This window comes from Chiloscyllium plagiosum, unplaced genomic scaffold (genome assembly GCF_037043375.1).
Source record: "Chiloscyllium plagiosum isolate Xiang-an unplaced genomic scaffold, Cpla_swu_hap1 HiC_scaffold_19, whole genome shotgun sequence".
NCBI classification, from domain to species: domain Eukaryota; kingdom Metazoa; phylum Chordata; class Chondrichthyes; order Orectolobiformes; family Hemiscylliidae; genus Chiloscyllium; species Chiloscyllium plagiosum.
This window is the reverse complement of record NW_028270157.1, coordinates 61795175-61822975: the sequence shown is the minus strand read 5'-3', so window position 1 is coordinate 61822975 and position 27801 is coordinate 61795175. Positions and strand designations below refer to the sequence as shown.

At 39.0% G+C, this 27801-nt stretch overlaps 1 protein-coding gene across 13 annotated transcripts in view; it reads right to left on the bottom strand.

Annotated features, from left to right (window-relative positions):
* The window catches only part of yaf2 (YY1 associated factor 2), a 200862-nt gene that overhangs the window by 2617 nt on the left and 170444 nt on the right, over window positions 1–27801 (bottom strand). For 9 of the 13 annotated variants that reach the window (XM_087997457.1, XM_087997451.1, XM_087997456.1 and 6 more), the window contains 2 exons: window positions 15276–15428; window positions 13868–14052 (listed from right to left, as the gene is read on the bottom strand). In XM_087997457.1, the coding sequence (XP_087853583.1) occupies window positions 13868–14052; window positions 15276–15428 (338 nt within the window). Of the gene's footprint in view, window positions 1–11572; window positions 14053–15275; window positions 15429–27801 lie in introns of those variants that run through there. The other 4 variants (XM_087997460.1, XM_043709061.2, XM_043709053.2 and 1 more) reach the window with 1 other exon arrangement.

Below are 27801 nucleotides of genomic sequence, written 5' to 3'. Positions count from 1 at the left end.
AATGCTTTCAGTTGTCACAACTCACTGGGGTAAAGCATTGAAAATTAAGCCCCATTATTTTCAGAAACATCAAAAAATTAAAGAACTTTTAAAAGTAAGCAAAACTTTCCCAATTTACCTGATTTTTAGGCCCAGCTTGATGGAGAGCACAAATCACATTTCTGTATTTGACAAGAATCGCTATTTATTACAAGACTGTAGCTCCAGGTAAACAGTTACTAACCATCAGCATATAACACTACCAATTAAAACTCTAATCCTCTTATAAACTCACCTTTACAAATAAAAACAGGGAAAAAAAATCACATGGACAGAGGGGAAAAAACTGGAAAAGCTGTTCACTGATCTTTGTGCAGAAAGTGAGGACTGCAGATGCTGGAGATCAGAGCTGAAAATGTGTTGCACAGGATCTGTTGAATTGCTTCCTGCTCAGAAGGGTTCTTTTCTGCTTTCATTCTATTAAAGTTGCCACTGCTTTGCAAGAAGCAGGGGGTGGCTGATTCACTTTGTAAGGACTGTGAATTTTGATTTAAAAACTAGATTTAGAAGGTTACAAAAGAAAGCAGGCGCTTGAAAGAGTAGCTGCAGTTTTGAAAATAAAATGATCTAACGGCAATACCAGGCATTGCTTGAACAAGCAGTAATTGTATTTTGAGTTGCAGGTGATTGGGATTGGAGATGGTGTTCAGATGCAGCTTTTGATAGGAACAAGAATTTGAATTTTCTATGAACTAGTGACCAGTTTGTCATGAGAGAGGCCTTTAGTTCTGCCAACAACTGAAAGATTGAGTCTCAGGTAACTAAACAGCTCGGAACTGAGAACAAATTAGAGATTAGATTAGATTACTAACAGTGTGGAAACAGGCCCTTCGGCCCAACAAGTCCACACCGACCCTCCGAAGAGCAACCCACCCAGACCCATTCCCCTACATTTACCCCTTCACCTAACACTACGAGCAATTTAGCATGGTCAATTCACATAATGTGCATATTTTTTGGACTGTGGGAGGAAACTGGAGCACCTGGAGGAAACCCACACAGACATGGGAGAAGGTGCAAACTCCACACAGCCTGAGGCGGGAATTGAACCCGGGTCTCTGACGCAGCACTGTGAGGCAGCGGTGCTAGCCGCTGAACCACCGTGCCGCCCACAGAGAAAGAGAATTATTAAGTTCTTCTCAGATCAGGAGCAGTGGCCCCATTCTCAGCAGTCAAAACTCATTGAATAAAATCAGCTAATCTTTCCTAGAACAGTTCCTGCATGCTGTAACCTTTAACGGATAAGACAAAGGCTTTTTTATAAGGAAACTAGCCACCTTGTGTCTCTGAGGAGAAAGTGAGGACTGCAGATGCTGGAGATCAGAGCTGAAAATGTGTTGCTGGAAAAGCGCAGCAGGTCAGGCAGCATCCAAGGAGCAGGAGAATCAACGTTTTGGGCATAAGAAGGGCTTATGCCCGAAACGTCGATTCTCCTGCTCCTTGGATGCTGCCTGACCTGCTGCGCTTTTCCAGTAACACATTTTCAGCTCAACCTTGTGTCTCTGGCCAAGGTGGCTAGTAACTGGAAAACAATAACTTAATTAACATGCTGACCAGCAGAGGAGTGATAAAGATCATTTCAACAATAGCACCTGGGAATAAAGGCTAGTGAGCTGCCTTTCCAGTTTTCCCCTCTGTCCATAATCCATTTCACCGTGTGTGTGTGTGTGTGTGTGTGGAGAAGTTTATAAGGGGATCTATGTGCCAACAGTTTATAACTGTTTACCTGTAGGTAGCGTCTATTTACTAATTAGCACCCCACTAGTTACATCCCTCAAACATGAAAAAGACCATTTTTCCTGACTCATTTTTGTATTAACCAATCCTCAATCCATACTAAGGGCGTATGCCCAAAATATCGATTCTCCTGCTCCTTGGATGCTGCCTGACCGGCTGTGCTTTCCTAGCACCACACTCTTGACTCTGATCTCCAGCATCTGCAGTCCTCACTTTCTCCTAATATATTACTCCAATACCATGATTTCTTATCATATATAATTTTTTTCTGTAGCAACTTATGGGATGCCTTCTGGAAAGCCAAGTACACTACACCAGTTCCCCTTTATCAACTCGGTTTATTATATTCTTGTAAAATTTTAGCAAGTTTATCAAACATGATGTCTCTTTCATAAAACCATATTGACTCTGTTCTTTTTTCTAAGTTTTTTCTTTAATAATGCACTTTAGCATTTTCCCAATGACTTTTGTAAGGCCATCTTCTATCTCCATCCCTTCTTGAACCGAGGCAGCACATTGTAAAACCACTAATCTGCTGGAATAGTCCCAGAATCCAGAGATTTCTGGAATATTTTGACCAATGCTTCTGTTATCTCTGCAGTTATTTTCTTTAAAACTATTAGGTGCAGGCCATCAGGACCTGGTGACTTGCTTGTCTTTAGTCCCATTAGATTGTCAAATATTTTGTCCATTGTGACAGAAACTGTTACAAAATATTTCCTCCCATTAGTATCCTGTTTATTTGATATCTTTGAGATAGTTATAGTGTCCTCTACCTTCAAGATTGGTACAAAATATTGGTTTAAATTATCTGCTGATTCGTTGTTCCCAATTATTAATTCTCCAGTGCTTTCAAAAAGCTCACTCACTTACATTTACCACTCTTTTTCTTTACAAAAACTATTTTGCCTGACAGGGATGGAAACATGCTGGAAATCAAATCCCACTGTTCCTGGAGTCATCATAAAATTTACGGGTTTCAAAAGAATTCCCCAATTTACCTGTCATTTTAGACCCAAGTTGACAGTATAGATGAGGTTTCTGTACTTAATAAAAGTTAATATTTATTACTGTCAACATCCAATTATATTCATTAAAACTCTAATCCACTTTAAAAACTCCCCCTTGACACACACATATTCAGACAAAAAATGTGAATTATGGGTGGGCAGAAAAGTCTGGGAATGTTTCTGTCCACAGAGTTTTCTGAGATTATCCAGTTGCTGATTAGAACACTGCTTCCTAATTTCCCTTCTCCAGTCCTTTCACTTGTTTGCAAGAGGCATATAAAGACTGGTTCTCATTTATAAAGACGTACTAATTAAAAGTTACAGCTTACAGCAACTGATGAGTAATAAGCTGGTTATGTTTAGGCTTGAAATGCTTTTTACTGCAGAAGAAAAATAGTTCCTTTGCTTCAGAGGTCCAAAGGCTTCTGACCTGGACATTCAAATCTCCAAGTTGTTCAGGTACCTGGGTGCTTATCATATTTTAGTTGGCAAGTTTTTGTCATTGTTACTGGTCACAAGTTCACAGATAAATCAGCTACTTGTTTGGAGAGAAATTTCTTTTCATACATGTCCTTTGACCCAGCTCATCTGTAATCAGGATTTTCCCACTGCTTGAACCAAAAGCTGTACAAACAAGTGACACTTGCTTTTAAAATGCACAGTAATCCTTTTCTCATTTAATTTCCACAGTCAAAAGACAGCAAAAAAAAAACGGTCTTTACAATATCTGCAGGAACGCTTATTTTGTTTTTATGTTACTTGCCAATTTACTTTCATAAATTAATTTCTTCCTCTTTCTTAGCATTTTAGTCATTCGCTGCTGGTTCCTAAAATACTTCCTAACTTTCTGGGCTACAACTAGTTTTCATCATTTTGTCTACCTTGTTTTGAATTAAATATCCTCCTTCACTATTTTTGTTAATTGCAGGTTGTTCATGCTTCTCGTAGAGTCCTCATTTTTGACTGGAATGATTGAGCAAGTTGTTTTGTAATATACTGAGGATATGGGCAGCATTATAGAAACTTACTTTCTGCTTTACCTAATCTCTTCTTGCTGTTTTCAATATTAAGTCCGTCCTAGATAGCAGACAATAGATGTTTTCAATTGAACTTGTTTCTCAGAGTTATACTTCTAATCTTACATAAATTCATAAGTGATTGCAATTTTTTTCAAATGATTTTACAGAAGGAATTGAATTCAGAAGTGTCCCTGTATGGCTTCCAGCAAGATAATGCATTCCCATCAGAAAAACACCTCTAACTTATGATAATTAGTACTATTAAAACATCAGAAAACCTGAAGCAGCACCATGTAGTTGACAGAATGTCATGTACAGAATTTGCTTATTACAAGAGCACAATGAAGTAACTGAACACATCAATTAGAAACAAATAATCAACGTTCATTATTAAGGAGGAAAACCCCAATGATGGAAAAGAAAAACAATTATCCCATTACTGAGAAATGATTAAATATATTATGATCCCAGATGAGACCACCAAATTGGTGTTACAATTTGGCTAGGAACCAGTAACTTTCTTTAAAGCAGTAGACAAAATGTGAGATCCCAGGTACCTACCAAGAGAATAAAGCCACAAGGTTGTAGGGTTTTGAACAAACACAATAAACTTTACTGTACAAAGTTAGAACAGTAATACAATCTACAATATGTATACATACATATACAACATATATATTCTAACATCCAATTAGAATTAACCTGAGGCAAATATGGGTAACAGACACACTGTGTCAAACACCCTACAGAGCACATCAAGTAGCAAATGCAAATCAAGACTGAACCACAGATTTCTCAGAAACCACCCCCTCTTCCTGAAGACCTTAGTGACGCTGTGGGTTTCCCAATCTCATTGAAATGAAAGTGGAGTTGAGGATTATCAGAACAGCCAAGATCACATTAAATGGCTGAGCAGACTTGATGGGAAAATAGCCTACTTTTACTCTTATATTTTATGGTCTGAAAGGGATTCTTATTCTTCACCTGGTTCCAGGATTTCCTTAAAACTCACTTTGTTGTGGACTGATTCAATAACCACTCACATTCTGGAGTTCACTTTCCAAATCCAAACTATGCTGTCCTGGATTCCAGTGCCTACTCACAGGCACAACTTTCGCTTTCACAGACAGCTATCTTCACAGTACTGGTACTGCTTTTGTGTTTCTCTGAATTCTAATTTTGCTCAGCTGTATTGCTTGTGGACTTCCTACACCTTTACGCTTAGCTAGACTGAACTAAAAATAGTATATGTTTTCTTTCAAGCCCATATAATTGCCAGCGCTTTTCCTGATCCCTAAACTCAACATTTAGCTGCACATCCTGGCTCCCCAGACATCTCCTGAGTCTTGATAGCTCAAAACCTCTTTTCCTTGCTCTTAAGTCCCTGACTGACTAGAACCTCAAATGTAGCAAGCTTTTCCTCTGTCTGTTTCCATACAACCAACAAAACTAAATTTTCATAACTCTTAAATTTTTGAGAAACCTATTAAAAAAACTTTGCAACTGACCACCTTTGTTCCTGGATAGTATTAAATGTAGGCAATATTTTGGAACAATCAAATGTAGGAACTTGAAATGGTCTGTTCCCTGAATGTTACAATATTCATAGATTGCTGGCTTGTACAGTACAAAATGGATTACAAATATAGGATTTCATCACGCCTTCCCCTTGGAAGAAACCTTCACAATAGTGAAGGCTTCTTTTACAATGGTTTTGAAAATATTGAAAATATCAAGTTCTTATCATAAATATCTAACAAGTTGCTCAATACAGACTGTACAAATGACTTATTTGCTTGGACTTCATTATAACATAGCTATAAAAGCTTAAACAAAAGCAAGAACATGTAACAAGCGGGATTAACAAGAGTTTAACCATTGCATGATTATAACTCAGCATCAATGTTTAACTTGCATCCCTTCTTCAAACTCTGGGCAGGTCATCAAGAGTTACATTTTTTTCTATAATCTTATTATCAACCAAATGCAGTGAAAATAAATCAATTTTTTTAAAAACATCCTGGACCAGCTTATACTTATACTTTGTAGCATGGGTTTTCAACCTTTCTGGTGTAACTAAAAACAACACTGTAGTGGTCTATTCCTCTTTGTACATGGATGCATATTAATCATGATCTGTGATGCAAGTGAATTTTGCATCACTTCCTCAACTTGAATGCAGAAGAACTTGGGGTTCTTATTTTTCTCCTCTGTTGGTTAGAAATACACTTTCACTGGTTCCATTCAGTTTGCTATAGAAAGTATGTATTTCTAATTCACAACCAACTTCAAAATCATTTTCCTCAATTATATTCTCCACAACAATAGGTGAATAAACCTATACCTAGGGAGTTTTGCTGTCATCACCCATGCCTGTTTCCTGTTTGTCAGTGATGTGCCACAGCCTTCTGCATACATTCATTTTCTTCCCACTGATTCTTCAAAAGTGGAGACTTCATTTAAATATCTTTCACCATTTCCTGCAAACATTTGTTTACTCCTTTATTTTACAATTAATTGATATTTTCATTCTGCTTAGCAACTGCTCCAGTCTTCAGTTGATTTTGGCTCAGAGTCTACATAGATCCCTTACAGAAGTTTGACTACTTCACATGGGCATTCTGTTCACTTTGGAAATTTTCCTCCATAGTTACTAACTCCCTCTTAGACTTTCAGGTTACACATCAGTTCCTAATCCTGTTCCTTAACATTTTCTGTAACTGCTTTTAGAATCTGGATCTGCTGTTCTTTTCTGCACATCTCATCTTTCTTGTTCTTCAGTTTGTATCAGAATAAAAACATTCTTGCATGTTTCGAGATGAAGTTCCAATTGTTAATCAGAGTGTTTAGTTCAATTCTGCATCCAACCCATTCTTGTGATTCATCAGCAATTGCTTCTCTTGTTCAAAGTGTTTTTCACAGCACTTCATAGAGATTGTTAGTTGAAGACCATTAAGTTTGAATTGAAGATCTATATGGGTTGAATTTGCTTCCAAGTTTATTATGTATAAAAACTCATTCAAATGTTTTGTTCTCTGGAAATAATGCTGAGATGTCATCATTACTTTTCACTTTTCAAACTAATCTTTTAATGTGAAAGTTGATTCCCTACACTGATCAGTTTTTCTTGAGTAGAGGTTAGTTTGCTGCCTTTGATATTCTGATACTAACTTGTTGTGGTTCTTTTTATGCTTGATCCTATCTTAGAAGCCTACTGCACAAGCAAGTGATGTTCCTCCTGCAAAATTTCAATTTCTGTCATCTCAATTGGCTCGCTTGAAACTGTTGGAGATGCCAAGAATTTCATCCTAATATGAAAATTTACCCCTTCCATCGGTAAACAGGGAACAATTTCCACATAAACAATTGCATCTGCTAAATCATTTGGTAAACTCATTTTGTACAAGTTAGCAGGTTTATAAATTCCAAAAAGATACCTTATTAATATCTCTTCTCTTTCATCAAACAATCACATCATCAGCTACTATCAATGACTGATCTGTCCCTATAAATCTCAAAACACTTATATTGCTTTCTTTTGTTTTTGAATGAGTAAGGGAACATTCCTCCTTGGGCGAAAAACCTCTACAAACTCCAGTAACCAAACTCAGTATGGCAGTTTTTAAAGAAGCATTCTGTTGATTACCCTGAGCCATATTCCCCATTCTAGTTGATTCTGAGGGAATACATTTCATGTGCATAGTATCACTGTTTAAAACCCATTCCCTTACTGGTTCTGCCTTTTCTGAAGACTCTTGAAGTGTTCCTATTACACCCACTGATTTACCATTTCACTTCCAAGAATTTACTTTACCTGACTTTCTCATGGTGATGAACACAAAACTGGTCTTCTGACAACATGTTCATTCTCTGTACTATTATTTCTATTGACTGGACCAATTTCCCTTTAAGCATATAACCTAAGCTTTACTTCAGCCAGTTCAAGCATTCACATTTCTTCCTCTCGCCAAAGGTTTCTTTCCTAATCTCCTTTCCCCTTTCCCCCTCCACCTTGTCAAACACTCTCTTTGGAGTTCAAGTTCAAACATTTGACTACCACTTTCAGGTTCAAGTTTTCTAATTTGTTTTTTCATTTTTCAGCTGCTTCATCTGGAACTCAATACTAGACGTCTCAAATTGTACTCCACTTGGATGAAAGACTTTTCCTCATATTCAAGATGTTTTATAAATACATTTTATTCTAACACCAACATTCCTGCCAATGCTATTGGCCTAGCCTTGCTCAATGTTTTCAAATCACTTTGGAATAGATTTTATCTCTCCAGAAAAGTCATAGCAACTGGCAAAGCCAAGTTGATTTTTGAACATACAGCAAAATTTACTGAACACTTTAATCAACTTTAATCCACAACTGTACACTTGTGCTTGTCAATGGATTTCATATCTCAAATTCTATATGATCCTCGACCAGACTGCTGGAATCTGGCTTGGAATCAGCAACGTTTTATTTTAAGAAGTAGACAAAGTGAAAGAACCCATGTACTTTTAGGAATAAAACCATAAATATCCATGGTTTTGAACAGACAATAAACTTTAGTATATAAAGATATGACAAAAAGACAATCTACAACATATTCCAACAGCCAATTAGTTTTAACCTGAGGTAAATATGGGTGATAGCCTCCTGGTCAAACACCCTACAGAGCACATATAGTAGAAAGTGCAGTCTAGATGCCGTGGATTTCTCAGAACCCAGCCCCTTCCCCAAGAGATCAGTGAGGGATTCCAATTCTTCAAGTGTAGACCTCGCAGCAGAAATTCCTCAAGCAACACTGTCACAGACCGCCTCAATGGCTGGTCACATACTGGCAGTTCACTCCCTCAATCAGGATTACACCTACCTGGATTTTAGAAACTATGCTCTAGCACAAACTCTTAGGCACAATTTTAACTTTTCACAGATAGCTAGTTTCACTAAGTTAGTACAGCTTGGTGTTACTGAGCTCTAATCCTGCCAAGCTGCATGACTAATTCTGCTTATGGGATTTCTAATTCTTTGCTTCCAGCTTTGCTGAATATCAATGGCATATGGCTTCCTCAGAGCCCTGACAGCTCCCAAAGCCCAAAATTCCTGAGCCGAAAGCCCAATGCACACGTGCACCTCCTCACATTAGATTTTCCCGAATCCCAACGGCTCTCAGCCTACTTTAGCAGCACCTTTTCTATATTCCTAAGTATCTATTTGATTAGGAACACAAAAGTAGCAAACTTCTTACAACCTCTTTCCACTAACTAAATTGACTGTTCTAAAGCCCTTGAATTGCTCTGAGTGACCATTGTAAACAAATCCTGTCCTTGTTCCTACACAATATTAAATGTAACCAATTTTTTTGGAACAAACCATAAACTATCTTGCATCATTCCTCATCCTCAGTGATGCTCTTGTCGTCCCCAGTCTTGGAATTGTATGTTCCATGAATGTATGAATGTTGCAATTTTCACAGATTGTTTGCTTGGACAGTATGAAACTTATACAACAGGATGATTAACATAAAGATCACTTATAATCTCTTTCGATTCTTGCATAGTCACCCTTCAGTGCACCACAATTTAATTTTATTGGCCTCATAGGAACAGGAGTAGACATTTTGAGAGCAGAATAGCAAACTTCTACTAACTTTTGGATGCTGAATTGTCTCCTAATTTCCCTCTTGAAAAACCCAACTCCAACATTAGATAATTCCATTTACAGTAGTCCTGGGCTATCTCTAGAATTCCTGAAGAAGGGCTCATGCCCGAAATGTCGATAGATTCCTGAAGAAGGGCTCATGCCCAAAACGTCGATTCTCCTGCTCCTTGGATGCTGCCTGACCTGCTGTGCTTTTCCAGCAACACATTTTCAGCTCTATCTCTAGAATTGCCAAGAAACTATCCAAAATGTCTTTCTCAAAACATTCACCCACAGTCACATTACCTGAGGCAGAGTGTGACCATTTTTATGCTTAAACCACCAAACTCTATCGCACACCGTTTTTATCATCTGTTACATTGACCATATTTCTCATATTGCTGTGACTCAAATCAATATTTTCTCCAATTTAAGACTAGACAAAAAAATTTGTCTTCAGCTCCAAACATAAAATCGACTCCCTTATCATCAATTCCACTGTTCTTCATAGCCATTTAGAGTCATAGAGATATACAGCACGGAAACAGACCCTTCAGTCCAACCCGTCCATGCCGACCAGATATCTCAACCCAATCTAGTTCCACCTGCCAGCACCTGGCCCATATCCCTCCAAACTCTTCCTAATCATATACCCATCAGATACCTTTTAAAATGTTACAATTGTTCTGGCCTCCACCAACTCCTCTGGCAGCCCATTCCATACATGTACCACTGTCTGTGTGAAAAAATTGCCCCTTAGGTCTCTTTTACTTAGTGTTTGATTGTGGCATGGTAAATCCTACATTTATTTCTGCCCTCAGCCAGGTTTCAGATACTAAATCCAATCCAACTGTTATAATAATCTACCTCCAAAAAACTTGTTGCTTCAGTTTTACTTTAGCTTCATTGTCACTTAATCCCTAATTCAAGCATGTTATCTATGTACAATTTCTTCCAAGCCTGCCTTCAATCTTCTACCCTCAATAAACTCCAAATTGTCCAAACTATCTTGCATCATTCCTCGTCCTCAGTGATGCTCTTGTCGTTTCCCACGTACCTGACATTTGAAATCCTCATTATCTGTAACATACCTTGTGCCCTTACCCTATCCACTTTGTAGCTTTCTATTCCCTCCCATACATGACTGGCACTTTAGGCAAACTGTCAAAACTTTTTCGCCTTGGGATTGCTCTGCCCATGTTCTCAAAATCCATCTCTTTCAGGCATCTCTCAAACCCAATTTTAATAGCTATTCTTGCATGAAAAAAAAAGAGAGTAAACAGTAAAGGTACGCAAAATGGAGAGCATCACAGCAAAGTCCAATTTCTTTCCTAATCAAAGACTACAAAGATCATTAAGACCGCTCTCTAATTTAGTAAACATTAGTGTATATACATATGATAAATGCAACAAAAGTTATGGTGGATACTTTATACTTAGATTACCTTCTTGTGCACTTTAATAAATGCAAGGGAATGTTGTTGTTTATTCACACCAACCACACACGGACAAACTCAATACATGAACTTCTGAATGGAGGCATTCATATGCAGAATCACAAGACAGGTGGATATGGACACATTCAACCCTATGCTTGTTATCAACATGATTGATCCAATCCAGGGAGATAATTGACTTCCTGTATATCTTTGAATTTGTTGTAATGAGTTTTAAATTGGATTAAGATTATTGATCAAATAAACCACCATTTTGATGGTTGGAGGTTGTGGTTTCCTCAAAGGCTCACGGAATTCCAAAATTTGGTTCCCACATTGAAAAACAAAATCACAGAATCACCCTGACAAACAAATGGATGTGATTTATGCATGGCCCTGACTAGTTTATAAACATAAACCACAAAAGCACTATAAATTTCTTCAATAAAGTGATAGTCCTGCAACATGGAGTAGTAGGTACAGGAGCAAGTCAATCAACCAGCATGTCATCAGATGGGAGAATTACTTTCCAAGACTCAATAGTTTGTAATAAATAAAAAGTGTTGTTATGTTTCTTCGTTGGGAGAATGTAAGCCTAAATTAATACAAAGTGATGCAATCAGCTGACTTTCTTCTTCTACAAGAAACGTGAAAACCAATGGCTATCAGCTCCCAAAGAAAGAAACAGTGACTCCTTTAATGGCAACTTAAGCAATAAGAAACATTTAATATATTAAGACACTCAAAGTAACACATTCATCAGTGTCCTTAAAACATCAGTGATGGATAAGGAATGGACAGCTGGCTGCAGTGCCTTTTGCAATTAAACAGTCTACTATTAAGGTTCAGTAGTGGTTAATTGACAGCCGAGAGTCTTATTGGCTAATCAACTAGGAGAAAGTGAGGACTGCAGATGCTGGAGATCAGAGTCAAAAAGTGTGGTGCTGGAAAAGCACAGCTGGTCAGGCAGCAATCTAAGGAGCAGCAGAGTCAACGTTTCAAGCATCAGCTCTTCATCATTCCTGAAATGTCGAGGCTCCTGCTCCTTAGATGCTGCCTGACTGGCTGTGCTTTTCCAGCATCACACTTATTGACTCTTATTGGCTAATCCTTATTAAAAAAATTCACACCTTCAGATGCAGCATGGAACAACAGCAAAAGAACTGGGCTAGAGAGGAGGTTGAAGAATAAAAGCAGGAAAATGCACAACTATTGTCACTTACTTGTGTTGATCTTCACCCCGGAGTAATGTGCTTAACCATCTGATGTGATCCAACTTACTGTCGAGTAGCAAGTACTTTTTATTTGAAAATTTCAATTCAATTATTGCAATTGTTCCCTTTCAATCCCAGAGCCTCCCCTTTTAAAAATGGATACTGGCCTTTATAATTCAAATAACTTTTAATTGTGAGTTGTTTTTTTTTCTGATAGAAATCAAATATATACCAAACACTACACAAATCAGCATGAACACCAAGAGTTTTCTTTAAAGGATATAAAAATCTCATGTAAAACAATCTATAATCACTGAATACAGGTATTAGTATCAAATACCTACATCTGAAAATACAGTCTATGCCACTTATTGCATGTTACATTGGAACATTATCTGACACCATACACAGTTGCTAGGCCCTCCCCATATCACCCACTAATTTGTTACCATTTACTTTATATTTTTCTAAAAAAAGGTGTTTTGCCTGCTGGTAATAAATAACTTCCGATCTGTTTAAGTTTCTATTTATTTTTTAGTTGTAACATTTTTTCTCTAAAAATTTATTTCATTCCTGTGAGGTATTTTTCTTGTATTGCTTGGAAAACATGAGATGGAGAAATAAAAGGGGGGGACAGAAACATATCTAGTACCAATTCAATGTCAGACCACACATTTCAACAAATGCTTTTGTTCACCTGCCAACCGCCTTTGCAGCGATTCAGCACAAAAAAATTATTTTTGCCAGTGACAACACAAACAGAAGGCTATTTAAAAACCAGGGTAGAGAAGTAAGAGAACTTCAAAGATAGAATGTGTTCTTGCATAACTTATTTATTACAACAATACGTATAAATACTGTCGCAAATTCAAAACATCAGCAAAACACCTTAATTGAAGTTTCCAGAACTGGCAACATCATAAACTATTCCCACACATACCATTAAAACTACTTTTAGACAATACTAAGTATCTAATTATTAGCGTTTCCTCCTTTCTTGCAGGGAGTGCTCAGCTGAGAGGACATGCATGAACTACAAGTCACGCAAGCAACTCTTCTGCGTTCCCTACCCAATTAGACAAGGGTACAAAAAGACCCTCCTTTTTATATATATTACAGCAACTCAATTCCTTTACCCGAGTGGCTGCAGTTAAGTAGCATGGACTGTATCCTCAGTCAAACCTGGTCAATTAGCCCAAAACTACATATTAAAACTGTAACTTACTGAAATGAATGACAGTGGACATTGGTAATGCCACAATTTTAATGGCTAAGTGTTTTCTTCCCATCCAAATAACAAGTGTTGAAAAAACGTTGGCAAGAATTTATACAAATGCTTGAGAATGCTTTTCCTATTTAACCACACCAAGTACCAGCAGGTGCACTTAACTAGGCAAACAATTTTCAGAAATTGTTTTGTTACGGCAGCAGTCGATTGAAAATTGACCGAAGATAGCACTGAATATTAAAGCCAGCTGCTTCACAATTCAGTTCTCGAACACATTACTTAGGCAGTCCAATCTAAGTTATAGAAAATTACACTCAAAAACATGCCACAGTGCAGGAGTTCCAGGTTGGTACGCAAGTATTAGAAAGCATTGAAACCAAAACTGAAGAAGGCAGCCCAATTTGCCAGTGTTAACACCGAATGCCGAGGACTGAAGTTGTTGAGATGTTGTCCATTGAGCAAGGAGTGAGTAAATGGAAGTAGGTCAGCTGGTACTTTAGTGGGATTCACCATTTACTGATCCTTCCCCTCTGGGTGACGATGATTGAGACAAACCTTTTTCTGTGTTGTCAGAGCTGGAGCTGCTCAGGCTGTGCTGGTCAGCAGTGGTACTCGAGGTAGCAGTGGCTGCTGGGGCTGACCGTGCTTTCTCCTTAAAGTCTGTAATAATGACTGTCAGGTCACCCACAGTCACTTCCAAATGCTGTGCACTGCTTCGATCCACATTTTTTAACCTCGGCCTAGGAAAATGGGGCAAAGGTTAAAAACAACGAATGAATAAAAGTTCACTTCAGAGACCTGCTTTCATTTAAGAATGTACAAAAAGATGGTCTGACAATGTGATGATTTGTCTTGGCTTCATATTCATCTTCTTGCAAGCAATGAACACAGAATGTCAGGAGACTTCAACTTGTTAGAATATCTGACCAAAGTGACTGACAGATGTTAATAAGCTCCAATTTTAATCCATGGCATCCATTCAAAACTATATAAAGTGAAAAACTAAGACAACCACCTCAAAATTTATTTTTTTAACATAATTAATGCAGGAAAAATATTAAGAGTAACAAGCACTTCATAAGATCTATGCTGCAACACATCTCACATACTGCGCCCTCTTGGCCATTCCAGCATCTACAAGATACATCCAACATTTGACGAAAAAATACCCACTTGCTACAATAACATCAAAGAAGCTCAATGCCATTGGGACGAAACAGCATCCACTTGATCAGCACCTAAAAAACCCCCTTAAATATTCACTCCCTTCAGTGCTGGCACACAGCGGCAACAGTGTGTACCAATTATGAGAATGCATTCCAGCAACTAGCTGTAACAGCAATTCCTTTGACAGTGCAAAACCTGCAAACTCTGTCACCTAGGAGGAGGGCACCAGGCACATATGAAGGCCAGCATATCCAAATTACAGATTATCTTGATTCATAAATATATCCTCCCAGTAACACTTCATCACATAGATAGCTTACCACCACATTCATAAAGAATAATTAGGGAAAGACAATAAGTGCATCCATCCCATGAACAAATATATAAAAAATTTCCCTGACACAAAAGATGAGTCTGACAATTTTGTTCTCACTCGGCTAGGTAATGGCGTATAACCAATCATTTCTTAAACAGCCTTGATGAAAGCAAAAGCTATGCAAGATCAACTTAGCAGAGGTTTAAGCAGACAGCTTGTTTTGATCAACATGAGGATCAAGTGACAAAGCAGTTGGTTTGTGCACTGCAAAAGCTAACCTTTGGATACTGCACCAGAGCTTTGGTCATTACACAGCTCCAGCACAAGCATGTGATCAACATGTTTGAAGCTCCCTCCACAAGAATTAGCAAATATAGATCAAATTGTTGACAGATCAATGAAAAAAGGACACTATTTATCTGAGCTTTAAGGTGAAACATATTGTTTGCTTTTGAAGAAACATGTCTGTCAAAGCATTACCTTGTTTTCTTGTGACTGTTCTTTTTACTGACAGTTTCTTTCTCATTTTTTTCCTTCTCTCCCTTGTCTTTTTTCTCTTTCTTTGGTTGTGTGGGTGATGCAAATTGTTGGGTTACTTGCTGTGCCACCAACTGAGACACTGGGCGTGGCTTCCTGAGACACAAAACAATATCGCTGTATTACATTTTGGTCTGCATCTTCAGGCATGCAGTTACAAAGTCGATTTAATATCAATCTCTCCCTATTTCAGCTAATATACTTGAATTGTTCTCTGTCTCATTTCAATATCACACATGATTACATAAAAGAGAAGTTTAAAACAAAGCCCCAAAGATTCACACAAAGAAACCCATGATTTTTATGATTGATTACTTCTGTCCAACAAGATTCGCACCATGATGTCAGCATGTCAAATGTTAAATACTAAGTGAAAGATTTTGCCACTTCTTTCTTATTTCAAGCAGAATATTTCTATCCACTGTTGCTGTTTCTCCTTAGTGAGGTGATTTATTTTTAATTTCAAAAATAAATTCATAAAAACATCTTTTTATGCATATATATATAAAATATACACCCAGTTCAATTCTGTACAATAGCATATCGTGGAAATAAACAAACATTGGAGTTTGTCTCTAGTCAACAAACCAAAAGACATCTCTTACTTCAACAAGACTATATTTACCTGCATTTAAGGCACTGGGAGGATCCGATAACTGAATGGGTGATGTTAATTGCTGAGGACTGTATAAAAAGCATTGCCGATCCTTCTTTTAGGATGCCATCCCATCCTGGAGCACAATTTGCCAATATTTTTACATTGCTGCTTATAGGAGATTACTTCATTCCATATCTTATATTTGCAAACTTTTGACAGCAATGTACAAATTTTGAAATATAAAAACAGTATCTGGCTCAATATTTTACTTATACATCAGACTCAACATTGAGAGGGACACTTAAAGCATTTTATTGTAGTTGTGATAACATATCTGTCAGGACAGAAATTCATACTTTGCCCTAGAACTTAACAGGTTGAATTTACCACATAGTTGTCACATTCTCTCTCCTTTACCTAAAAATTGAGCTGCATTGAAGGATTGATATAAAACCTTTGTAAGTGCACCATTTTGGGACTCAAGGCATAGAGGCAGTTGTGTGAAACTTTGTTAGTACAGCATTGATTGGAGAATGATTTGATATAGGCGCTTAAATGTGTGAAAGGAAAGGACACAGCAAAAAGAAACAGACTGTTTTCTGTGACTGAAGGTCTAAACAGGAAATAAAAATTGAAGACAAATTTAGGGCACAGAATAAGATTTTCTTTTCCACAATGAGGTTATGAGGCTGTTGAGTATATTACTTGAGTTAAAAGTTGGCATAACTGAAATAAAGATATCGAGAATTGGAGTTGGATAAAAGTCCCATTGCATTTTGTTTTATTAGTTTATTTTAAAACTATTGATGCTTTTGCTAAATTCTCACCAAATATAATTTTCAAACACACTCCATGGAAAACTGAGCAAGTGGTAAGATTCAGAACAGTTGATTCATAATTTGCTGAGTGACAGTCAATCAAGTTGAGTGCAAGCTCTGCAAGCAATAAGCAAGAATTAAACCTTATCAGAGGAGTTTGCTATAACAGCTGGGCACCAGCAGATGGAAACATTGAAAGGTAGATTTATTTTCATGACTGCATCTCTGTCAGCTTTTCACGTTGTCACAGACCTGCAACCTCTGCTATTCAAAAGTCTATTCAATTAACTTAAAACAGTTTATTTTTTGCTTTCTATAATTTAAATAGCACTCTCAGATATCTGTAGAAAAAAACAGAAATGATACAATGGATTAGAACACACCATTATCTTGATCTTTGGCTTGAAGAGAAAGTATATACACTGCTACAGAGAAAATACATTCATGCAGCAAGTGAGACATCATTAATATATTAATCCTAATATTACTGCTTAGTATATTGTCAATTCTAATGATGCTGCATTGCTGTATTAATCCCAGTTGTTCCTCTTTATTATATAATAAAGCTCATTGTTCATAACGATTAAGAGTATGTTATCGGCTCATTAAGCCTGTTTTGCAATTCAATAAAATCATGATAAATCTGATTGTTGCCTTAACTCCATTCATCTGTTTGCCACCCATAACCCTCAATTTCTTTGTAGACTAAAACTACATTTACCTCAGCTTTGAATATATCCAATTATCCAACCTCTACTGCTTTCCATGCAGGAGAATTCCAAAGTCTCACAAGCCCGAGAGAAGAAATTTAGTTATCCTTATCTGAAGTTGATGTATCTGTATTTGTCAACTTTGTCCTCCAAGTTCTAGATTCACTTGAGGGAAAATTATCTCAGCATTGAGCATAGATTGACGACTGGTGTTCCAAATTTAAATTAGGACAATATGAGAGCTGATGACAGCTGGTGAAAGCGAACTGGGAAATTAAGGAAACTTCAGGGAAGGTGCAGTGTCAGATATTGCGAAAATATTTCAGAACACTCAAAAAAGATAAATTTCATAAAGTAAGCAAGTTTCTAAGGTAAGTACATGTTCATGACTAACTAAGAATATTAAAGATAGCATTATGTTGGAAGAAAAAGCAAATAATTCGGCAAGAATAAATGGCAGGTCAGAAGATTGGACAACCTATAAAGAAACAAAAAAACATTAATGAAAAGAATAATAAGAATGGAGAAAGCTAGTTCGAAGTATAAAAGAAAGTGTTAAGATTCTCTACAGATATTTAAAAAGAAATAAAGCAAAGTGAGGCGTTAGTCCTCTAAGGAAAGACTCTGAGAAAATAATGGAAAATAGAGAATGATAAATAAACTGACCAGATATTTCTCATCTGTCTTCTCGATAGATGATTCAATAACATGCTAGAAATAATTGTAAATCAGTGAATGCAATGGAGGGTGAACTTAAAACCATAACAATCACTATGTAAGGGGAGTGAGAAAATTATTAGAACCAAAAACTGACATGTGCCGAAATCCTGAAGGTTTTCATGGGAGAGAGTTTAAAAAAAAATCTGCTGAGTTCGACAATCATCCGTTTCAATTTTCCAAATTTCACTAGGTTCTGGAAAGATCGCATCAGACTTGTGAATGGGACACCTCTTGAAGAAAGGAGAAAGAAAGTAGGAAACTGTGTGTCAGTTAGCTTAATATGCTATAGGGATGATGCTGGAATCTATTATGAATGAAGTTATAGGCAGAAAATGCAAGTGCAATCAGGCAGAGCCAAAATGGCTTTTTGAAAGGGAAATCATTTTTGACAAGCTGATTAGAGTTCTCTGAGAAAGTAGCTAACGATGGGGATAAAAAGGAAACTATGAATGTGCTGTGCTTAGATTTCCAGAAAACATTTAAGCAATGTACCACATGAAAAGTTACTGCACAAAATAAAAGCTCATGGTGCAGCTGTTATCATACAAGTATGAGCATGAGACTGATTAGCTAACAGGAAATGGAAAAGAAGCAAAAATAGGTGATTTTCAGGTTGGCAAGACGTGATGAGTGGCATGTTGTCAGGATCAGTGCAAGGGCCTATTTCCAGTTTCTCTCAGTGACTTGTATTAAAGGACAATATAAATGATAGCTAAAGTTGCTGATGATATAGTAGGAAAGTAAGGTGTGCATAGAATATGAGGAATCTGAATAGTAACATAGATAGCTTAAGAATTGGCAGGTGGAGTAAAATGTGAATGAATGTGAACTTGTTAATTTTAATGGGAAAAGCCCATTGTTCTGAGAAAAAAAAAGCCTGAAGCCACTTAATAAACTTATTACCCAGGCTACTTTAGACAACCTGATCCATCCAGTTCACATATACTTTAAACTTTCGGATAATTGCTGTGGTTCTGTTTGCCGAGCTGGAAGTTTTTGTTGCAAACGTTTCGTCCCCTGTCTAGGTGACATCCTCAGTGCTTGGGAGCCTCCTGTGAAGTGCTTCTGTGGTGTTTCCTCCGGCATTTATAGTGGTCTGTCCCTGCCGCTTCCGATTGTCAGTTTCAGCTGTCCGCTGTAGTGGCCGGTATATTGGGTCCAGGTCTGTGCGTTTGTTGATGGAGTTTGTGGATGAGTGCCAAGCTTCTAGGAATTCCCTGGCTGTTCTTTGTTTCGCTTGCCCTATAATGGTAGTGTTGTCCCAGTCAAATTCATGTTGCTTGTCGTCTGCGTGTGTGGCTACTAGGGATAGCTGGTCGTGTCGTTTCGTGGCTAGTTGATGTTCGTGGATGCGGATCATTAGCTGTCTTCCTGTTTGTCCTTTATAGTGTTTTGTGCAGTCCTTGCATGGGATTTTGTACACTACGTTAGTTTTGCTCATGCTGGGTATCGGGTCCTTCATTTTGGTGAGTTGTTGTCTGAGAGTGGCTGTTGGTTTGTGTGCTGTTATAAGTCCCAGTGGTCGCAGTAGTCTGGCTGTCATTTCAGAGATGTTCTTGATGTATGGTAGTGTGGCTAGTCCTTTGGGTTGCGGCATGTCCTCGTTCTGTTGTCTCTCCCTTAGGCATCTGTTGATGAAATTGCAAGGATATCCGTTTTTTGCGAATACCTTGTATAGGTGTTCCTCTTCCTCTTTTTGCAGTTCTGGTGGACTGCAGTGTGTTGTGGCCCTTTTGAACCGTGTCTTGATGCAACTTAGTTTGCGTGTATTGGGGTGGTTGCTTTCATAGTTCAGGACTTGGTCTGTGTGTGTGGCTTTCCTGTGTACCTTAGTGGTGAATTCTCCATTTGGTGTTCTCTGTACCCTCACGTCTAGGAATGGGAGTGTGAGTGTGGAGTTGATGATCCAGTGTGTATTCTCTATTTCCGTGTTTTAATGATTACAAAGGTGTCAATGTATCTGACCCAGAGTTTGTGTTGAATTTGTGGTAAGACTGTTTGTTCTAACCTTTGCATTACTGCTTCTGCTATGAGTCCCGAGATCGGTGAGCCCATGGGTGTTCCGTTGATTTGTTCGTATATCTGGTTGTTGAATGTGAAGTGTGTTGTGAGGCACAAGTCCAGTAGTTTAAGTATGCCGTCTTTGTTGATGGGTTCAACGTCCTGTTGTCTGTTATGTCTGTTCAGCAGGTTGGCTATTGTTTCTCTGGCTAGGGCTTTGTCAATAGACGTGAACAGTGCCATTACGTCGAATGAGACCATGGTTTCTTCCTTGTCTATGTGTATATTTCTGATGATGTCCAAGAATTCCTGTGTTGATTGTATAGAGTGTCTGGATCCGCTGATCAAGTGTTTCAGTTTCTGCTGTAGTTCTTTCGCCAGTTTGTGTGATGGTGTCCCTGGTAGTGATACTATGGGTCTGAGTGGGATGTCTGGTTTGTGCACTTTAGGTCGTCCATAGAATCTGGGGGTGTTGTTGCTTTCAGGTTTCATTCTTTGTAGGTCCGACCTAGTTATCTGTCCGTTTTTTTGTAGGTTCCTCAGTGTGTTGTTTATCCTATTGGTGAGCTGTGGGGTGGGGTCAAACTCCCTCTTTTGGTAGGTGTTGGTATCTGCAAGTAGTTGTTGTGCTTTTTGGATGTAGTCTGCTTTGTCCAGGATGGCCGTCATTCTGCCTTTGTCTGCTGGTAGTATGATTATGTTTTTATCGTTTCTTAGTGATTTTAGTGCTTCCCTCTCCTTGGTGTTGAGATTATGTGTTTGTCTTTTCTTTGTTATCAGGGGTACGATACTTTGTCTCACTGTTTGTTGTGTCTCTTCTGTCAGTCCATTGTTCCTGAGTGTGCATTCTAGTGCTGCTAGGAAGTCTGCTGTCTTGGCGTCCCTGTGGTTGTAGTTGAGTCCCTTGGCCAGTATTGTTCTTTCCGTGTCTGTGAGCTGTCTGTGGGAGAGGTTTTTAACCCAGGTGTGTGTTGTGGTGTCCTCTTTGTTGTGTGTTAGTTTGGCCATTTTTTCTTTTAGGGCCGTTTTTTTGCGGTTTGTAGTCCTGTTCTGTCCTATGGTGACAGCCTGTTCTATGGTCCGGGTCCATTCACGATTAGTGGTTTTTGAAATTAACGACTTTTGGCACGCAATTTCATGTCTGTATCTGTGAAGTCGGTTGTGCACGTCTGTAATCATTACCTGGATCACACCGGATCATCAACTCCACACTCACAGGAATCCGATTCACGAGAGAGGAAGAAAAGGACAACCAACTCCCATTCCTAGACGTGAAGGTACAGAGAACACCAAACAGAGAATTCACCACTAAGGTACACAGGAAAGCCACACACACAGACCAAGTCCTGAACTATGAAAGCAACCACCCCAATACACACAAACTAAGTTGCATCAAGACACTGTTCAAAAGAGCCACAACACACTGCAGTCCACGAGAACTGCAAAAAGAGGAAGAGGAACACCTATACAAAGTATTCGCAAAAAACGGATATCCTTGCAATTTCATCAACAGATGCCTAAGGGAGAGACAACAGAACGAGGACATGCCGCAACCCAAAGGACTAGCCACACTACCATACATCAAGAACATCTCTGAAATGACAGCCAGACTACTGCGACCACTAGGGCTTATAACAGCACACAAACCAACAGCCACTCTCAGACAACAACTCACCAAAACGAAGGACCCGATACCCAGCATGAGCAAAACTAACGTAGTGTACAAAATCCCATGCAAGGACTGCACAAAACACTATATAGGGCAAACAGGAAGACAGCTAACGATCCGCATCCACGAACATCAACTAGCCACGAAACGACACGACCAGCTATCCCTAGTAGCCACACACGCAGACGACAAGCAACATGAATTTGACTGGGACAACACTACCATTATAGGGCAAGCGAAACAAAGAACAGCCAGGGAATTCCTAGAAGCTTGGCACTCATCCACAAACTCCATCAACAAACACACAGACCTGGACCCAATATACCGGCCACTACAGCGGACAGCTGAAACTGACAACCGGAAGCGGCAGGGACAGGCCACTATAAATGCTGGAGGAAACACCACAGAAGCGCTTCATGGGAGGCTCCCAAGCACTGAGGATGTCACCTAGACAGGGGTCAAAACGTTTGCAATAAAAACTTCCAGCCCGGCGAACAGAACCACAGCAACGAGCACCCGAGCTACAAATCTTCTCACAAACCTTCGGATAATTATTGAAGTAGTTTTTTTTGTTTAGAACTCCCATTAGTTCCTGACCTGTGCCTTGTCCTTTCGTGTAGATACTGCCAGGATGCTATAATCTGCTCTAAAAAAATGACCTCTCTCTTATTTGTCATCTCCACCTAATCTGATTCCACATCTCGATCCTTCAAACCAAGACCATTTCTCACTTACTGTACTGATCTCACCCTTACCCCATGCCCTTTTCCTTTATTCTCATCATGAACAGATGCTTTATACCAAGCAGTGATTTTTAATCCATTGGCTGGAAATGTGAAATTGAGTTTGTACCTATGATAATCATCACATTGATATTCGGCATTTCCATTGTTGGAAATATACCATTAAATGGCTAGGACATTGGGATCTGAGTAAAGGTTGCTCATCAGGCATGAGGTAATAGAGTTAGAATTGGAAAATATAATTATGTTTGAATTACTGGCAATTGTAGAGAGGTCACATGATCAGCCGATGCTTTTGCATTTATTTGGCACATGCTTCCTGTACAGAACTGGAGAGGCAAGAAGCTAAGTGGGGGCCTTATAGGGCTATTCCTCAACTTGAACCCGACCTATATTGACTCAATAGAGTCCTTTTTCTTTAAACGTAACAGTCTCCCTTCCACAAAACCTGTTCAGTTTAAAGCCCTTGCTTCAGTCCAAGTTGGATGATCTGCCAGGTCATTAGATCAAGAGGTTCAGGTGAAGGCTGCCCCAACAGGATAGCTCTCTCGTTCCCATTAATTGAAACCCAATTCTCCCACAGCAACCTTTCAGCCCCACCTTCAATTCTCTGATATTATTTAACTTGTCCAATTTGCTTATGTTTCAAGTGGTAATTCATAGACCATTACATTTGTGGTCCTGGTTTGTATTTTCCTCCCAATCCTACTCCCTCAGCAGAACCTCTTTCTTAGTCCTAGCTATGTCACTGGGATTCACATGAACAACCAATTCCTTCCTTTCCCATTCCAAGCTGTTTTCCAGCCCTAACGAAATGTCCTTAACCCTGCAACACAGCCTTTGGGATTCACGGTCTCAAAGAATGGTATTCATCTCCTTAAATATAACACCCTTTACTACAACTATATCCCTTTTTATCCACTCACTTGAACAGCATTCTACATCACAGAATTGTGGTCCATTTTCTTCATCTTCCTGACAGTTCCTGTTTCTCATCCACTTAAGCTGCAAGGACATTAAACCTGTGTTTGCAAGGGCTGAGGCATGGTTTGTACCAAATCTTACAGGGTGTGACTGGCTCGCGAAACAGTGTCCAGGTAACTTTCCCCCTCCTTGATACACTACAGTCTACAAAGCACATTAAATATGAGCTGGAGTGTCTTGGATGGATCACATAGGAGTCTAACAGTTCCACATATGATAGCTACAATGCATCACTAGCCCTGCCATCTTTACTTGTTTTATTTAATTAATAAAAACTATTACTCTATGATTACCTATTGATACTTTTAAGCTGGACAGTACAAATTTATTACCATACTTGTATGTCCTCTGTACCAGTTTAAACAATTGGCCCTGTTTATAGTGAGAGAAAACTTTTTTAAAGACTCACTATATTACCTACATGTGCCCCTTATTAACGGCTCCAGCTTTCAGTCTTGCTGTTTGTTGATCTCACGCTCTCAGAAGACAGACCAGAATTGCACCACCTCCTCCAATATACAAGATTTTCTCACTTAGCAAATTCCCAGAGTTAAGCTCTTGCTGCATACAGTCAAAGAAGCATCTTTGTGCAACTTCCTGTGTGTGGGTCTTCAAAGCTACCTATATTTATACTAGGTGAAATTCCACTGACCTGAGATAGGCATTGCTGGTTAGGAACCGATACCAAATTAAACAACTGCAAATGCAGCTGTTTCTCAGCAGTTAGTTTGTTTATCACTGACTAAATCTATAACTACAATTTGTGGCTAAGTTAAATCCTAAATACAAACTTGATGAGATTTTAGAAAGAAATGATCTGTTAAAATTCCATGACTGACCAGGTTTTTGGAGATAAATTTTCAGTCTCATTGAAACCAGTCAATGTTACATCTTTGGGCTACATACTACATTGATGGCGCCTTACTGCATGAAGCACAATGTTGCTGTAATACTATGTTAATAATCCATTGGTTCTATATTAATCTCAAAACCACTGCATCGCAGCTTAATGAAATTGTGCTCATCTATCATGAAAGCTACATAATACATTGTTAACCTTAATATTGTATAATTGAGAGGGAGAAAGAGAAAGATTCCCTGACAAGGTTTCAAGGAAAGCCAATGTTGTAGAAGGTAGTCTATGCAGGGAGCAAATGTATTCTGGAGAGCCCAGAGTAATTATGCCTGACCATTGTACCTTTTGTTATCACGCAATAACCCATCTTGTTTCTCTTCTTTTTGCCTCACCAATGCATCTCTCCTCTGATGTGATAGATCCTGGACACAGTACAGATAAGGCAGGATTTGTGGCAGTAAGCTACTTCAAATTAGCTTTACCCAACCTACATACTGGTAGAGGTGGCAGATACCAGAAGGTGCCAGTAGACAGGATGAATACTAAGCCGGTGGGTTCCATCTCAAAGCTTTGGCCAATATCAATAGTAAAATGTTGAAGATGCTGGGAATACTCAGCAGGTCAGGCAGCGAATGTAGAGAGAGAAAGTGTTAAGGTTTCAGATGTTCTGTGCTGTTTCAATCTTTCATCAGAATATTTGAAATATCAACTGACTGCTGAGCATTTCCAGCATTTAGAGTCATAAGAGTCATAGATATGTACAGCATGGAAACAGACTCTTCGGTCCAAACTATCCATGCCAACTAGATATCCCAACGCAATCTAGTCCCACCTGCCAGCACCCGGCCCATATCCCTCCAAATCCTTCCTGTTCATATTCCCATCCAAATGTCCCTTAAATGTTGCAATTGTACCAGCCTCCACCACTTCCTCCAACAGCTCATTCCATACACATACCATCCTCTGCGTGAAAAAGTTGCCCCTTAGACCCTTTTTATATCTTTCCCCTCTCACCCTAAACCTATGCCCTCTGGTTCTGGATTCCCTGACCCCAGGAAAAAGACTTTGTCTATTTATCCTATCCATGCCCCTCATAGTTTTGTCAACCTCTTTAAGGTCACCCCTCAGCCTCCGACGCTCCAGGGAAAACAGCCCCAGCCTGTTCAGCCTCTCCCTGTAGCTCATATCCTCCAATCCTGGCAACATCTTTGTAAATCTTTTCTGAACCCTTTCAAGTTTTACAACATCTTTCCGATAGGAAGGGGACGAGAATTGCATGCAATATTCCAACAGTGACCTAACCAATGTCCTGTTCAGCCACAACATGACCTCCCAACTCCTGGACTCAATATTCTGACCAATAAAGGAAAGCATACCAAACGCCTTCTTCACTCCATTTTCAAGGAGCTATGAACCTAAATTTTAAGGTCTCTTTGTTCAGCAACACTCTTTAGGACCTTATACACTTAATGGTATGTCCTGCTAAGATTTGCTTTCCCAAAATGCAGCACCTCGCATTTATCCAAATTAAACTCTATCTGCCACTTCTCAGCCCATTGGTCCATCTGATCAAGATCCTGTTGTAATCTAAGGTAACCTTTTTCGCTGTCCAGTACACCTCCAATTTTGATGTTATCTGCAAACTTACTAACTGTACTTCTTATGCTCGCATCCAAATTGTTTAGGTAAATGACAAAAAGTAGATGACCCAGCACCGATCCTTGTGGCACTCCACTGGTTACAGGCCTCCAGTCTGAAAAACAACCCTCCACCACCACCCTCTGTATTCTACCTTTGAGCAAATTCTGTATCCAATAGGCTAGTTCTCCCTTTATTCCATGAGATCTACCCTTGCTAACCAGTCTCCCATGGGGAACCTTGTCGAATGCCTTACTGAAGTCCATATAGATCATGTCCACAGCTCTGCCCTTATCAATCCTCTTTGTTACTTCTTCAAAAAACTCAATCAAGTTTGTGAGACATGATTTGCCATGCACAAAGCCATGTTGACTAGCCGTAATCAGTCATGTATATCCTGTCCCTCAGGATTCCCTTCAACAACTTGCCTACCACAGATGTCAGGCTCACTGGTGTATAGTTCCCTGGCTTGTCCTTACTACCCTTCTTAAACAGTGGCACCACGTTAGCCAACCTCCAGTCTTCGGGCACCTCACCTGTGACTATCAATGATACAAATATCTCAGCAAGAGGCCCAGCAATCACTTCTCTAGCTTCCCACAGAGTTCTCAGGTACACCTGATCAGGTCCTGGGGATTTATCCACCTTTAACCGTTTCAAGACATCCAGCACTTCCTCCGCTGTAATGTGGACATTTTGCAAGATGTCACCATATATTTCGCTATCCTTTTCCACAGTAAATATTAATGCAAAATACTCGTTTAGTATCTCCCCCATTTTCTGTGGCCCCACACAAAGGCCACTTTGCTGATCTTTGAGGGGCCCTATTCTCTCCATAGTTACCCTTTTGTCCTTAATGTATTTGTAAAAACCCTTTGGATTCTCCTTAACTCTATTTACCAAAGCTATTTCATGTCCCCTTTTTGCCCTCCTGATTTCCCTCTTAAGTATACTCCTACTTCCTTTGTACTCTTCTAAGGATTCACTCAATCTATTCTGTCTATACCTTACATATGCTTCCTTCTTTTTCTTAACCAAACCCTCAATTTCTTTAGTCATCCAGCATTCCCTATACCTACCAGCCTTTCCTTTCACCCTAACAGGAATATACTTTCTCTGGATTCTCATTATCTCATTTCTGAAGGCTTCCCATTTTCCAGCCATCCCTTTACCTGCGAACATCTGCCCCCAATCAGCTTTTGAAAGTTCTTGCCTAATACCATCAAAATTTGCCTTTCTCCTATTTAGAACTTCAATTTTTAGATCTGGTCTGTCCTTTTCCATCACTAGTTTAAATCTAATAGAATTATGGTCGCTGGCCCCAAAGTGCTCCTCCACTGACACCTCAGTCACCTGCCCTGCCTTATTTCCCAAGAGTAGATCAAGTTTTGCACCTTCTCTAGTAGGTACATCCACATACTGAATCAGAAAATTTTCTTGTACACACTTAACAAATTCCTCTCCATCTACACCCTTAACACTATGGCAGTCCCAGTCTATGTTCAGAAAGTTAAAATCCCCTACCATAACCACCCTATTATTCTTACAAATAGCTGAGTTCTCCTTAGATGTTTGTTTCAGATTGATCTCTTTCCTCACTATCTCCCTGGGTCCCACCCCCCCACCTTACTAGTTTAAATCCTCCCATGCAGCTCTAGCAAATTTCCCTGCCAGTATATTAGTCCCCTTCCAATTTAGGTGCAGTCCGTCCTTCTTGTACAGGTCATTTCTA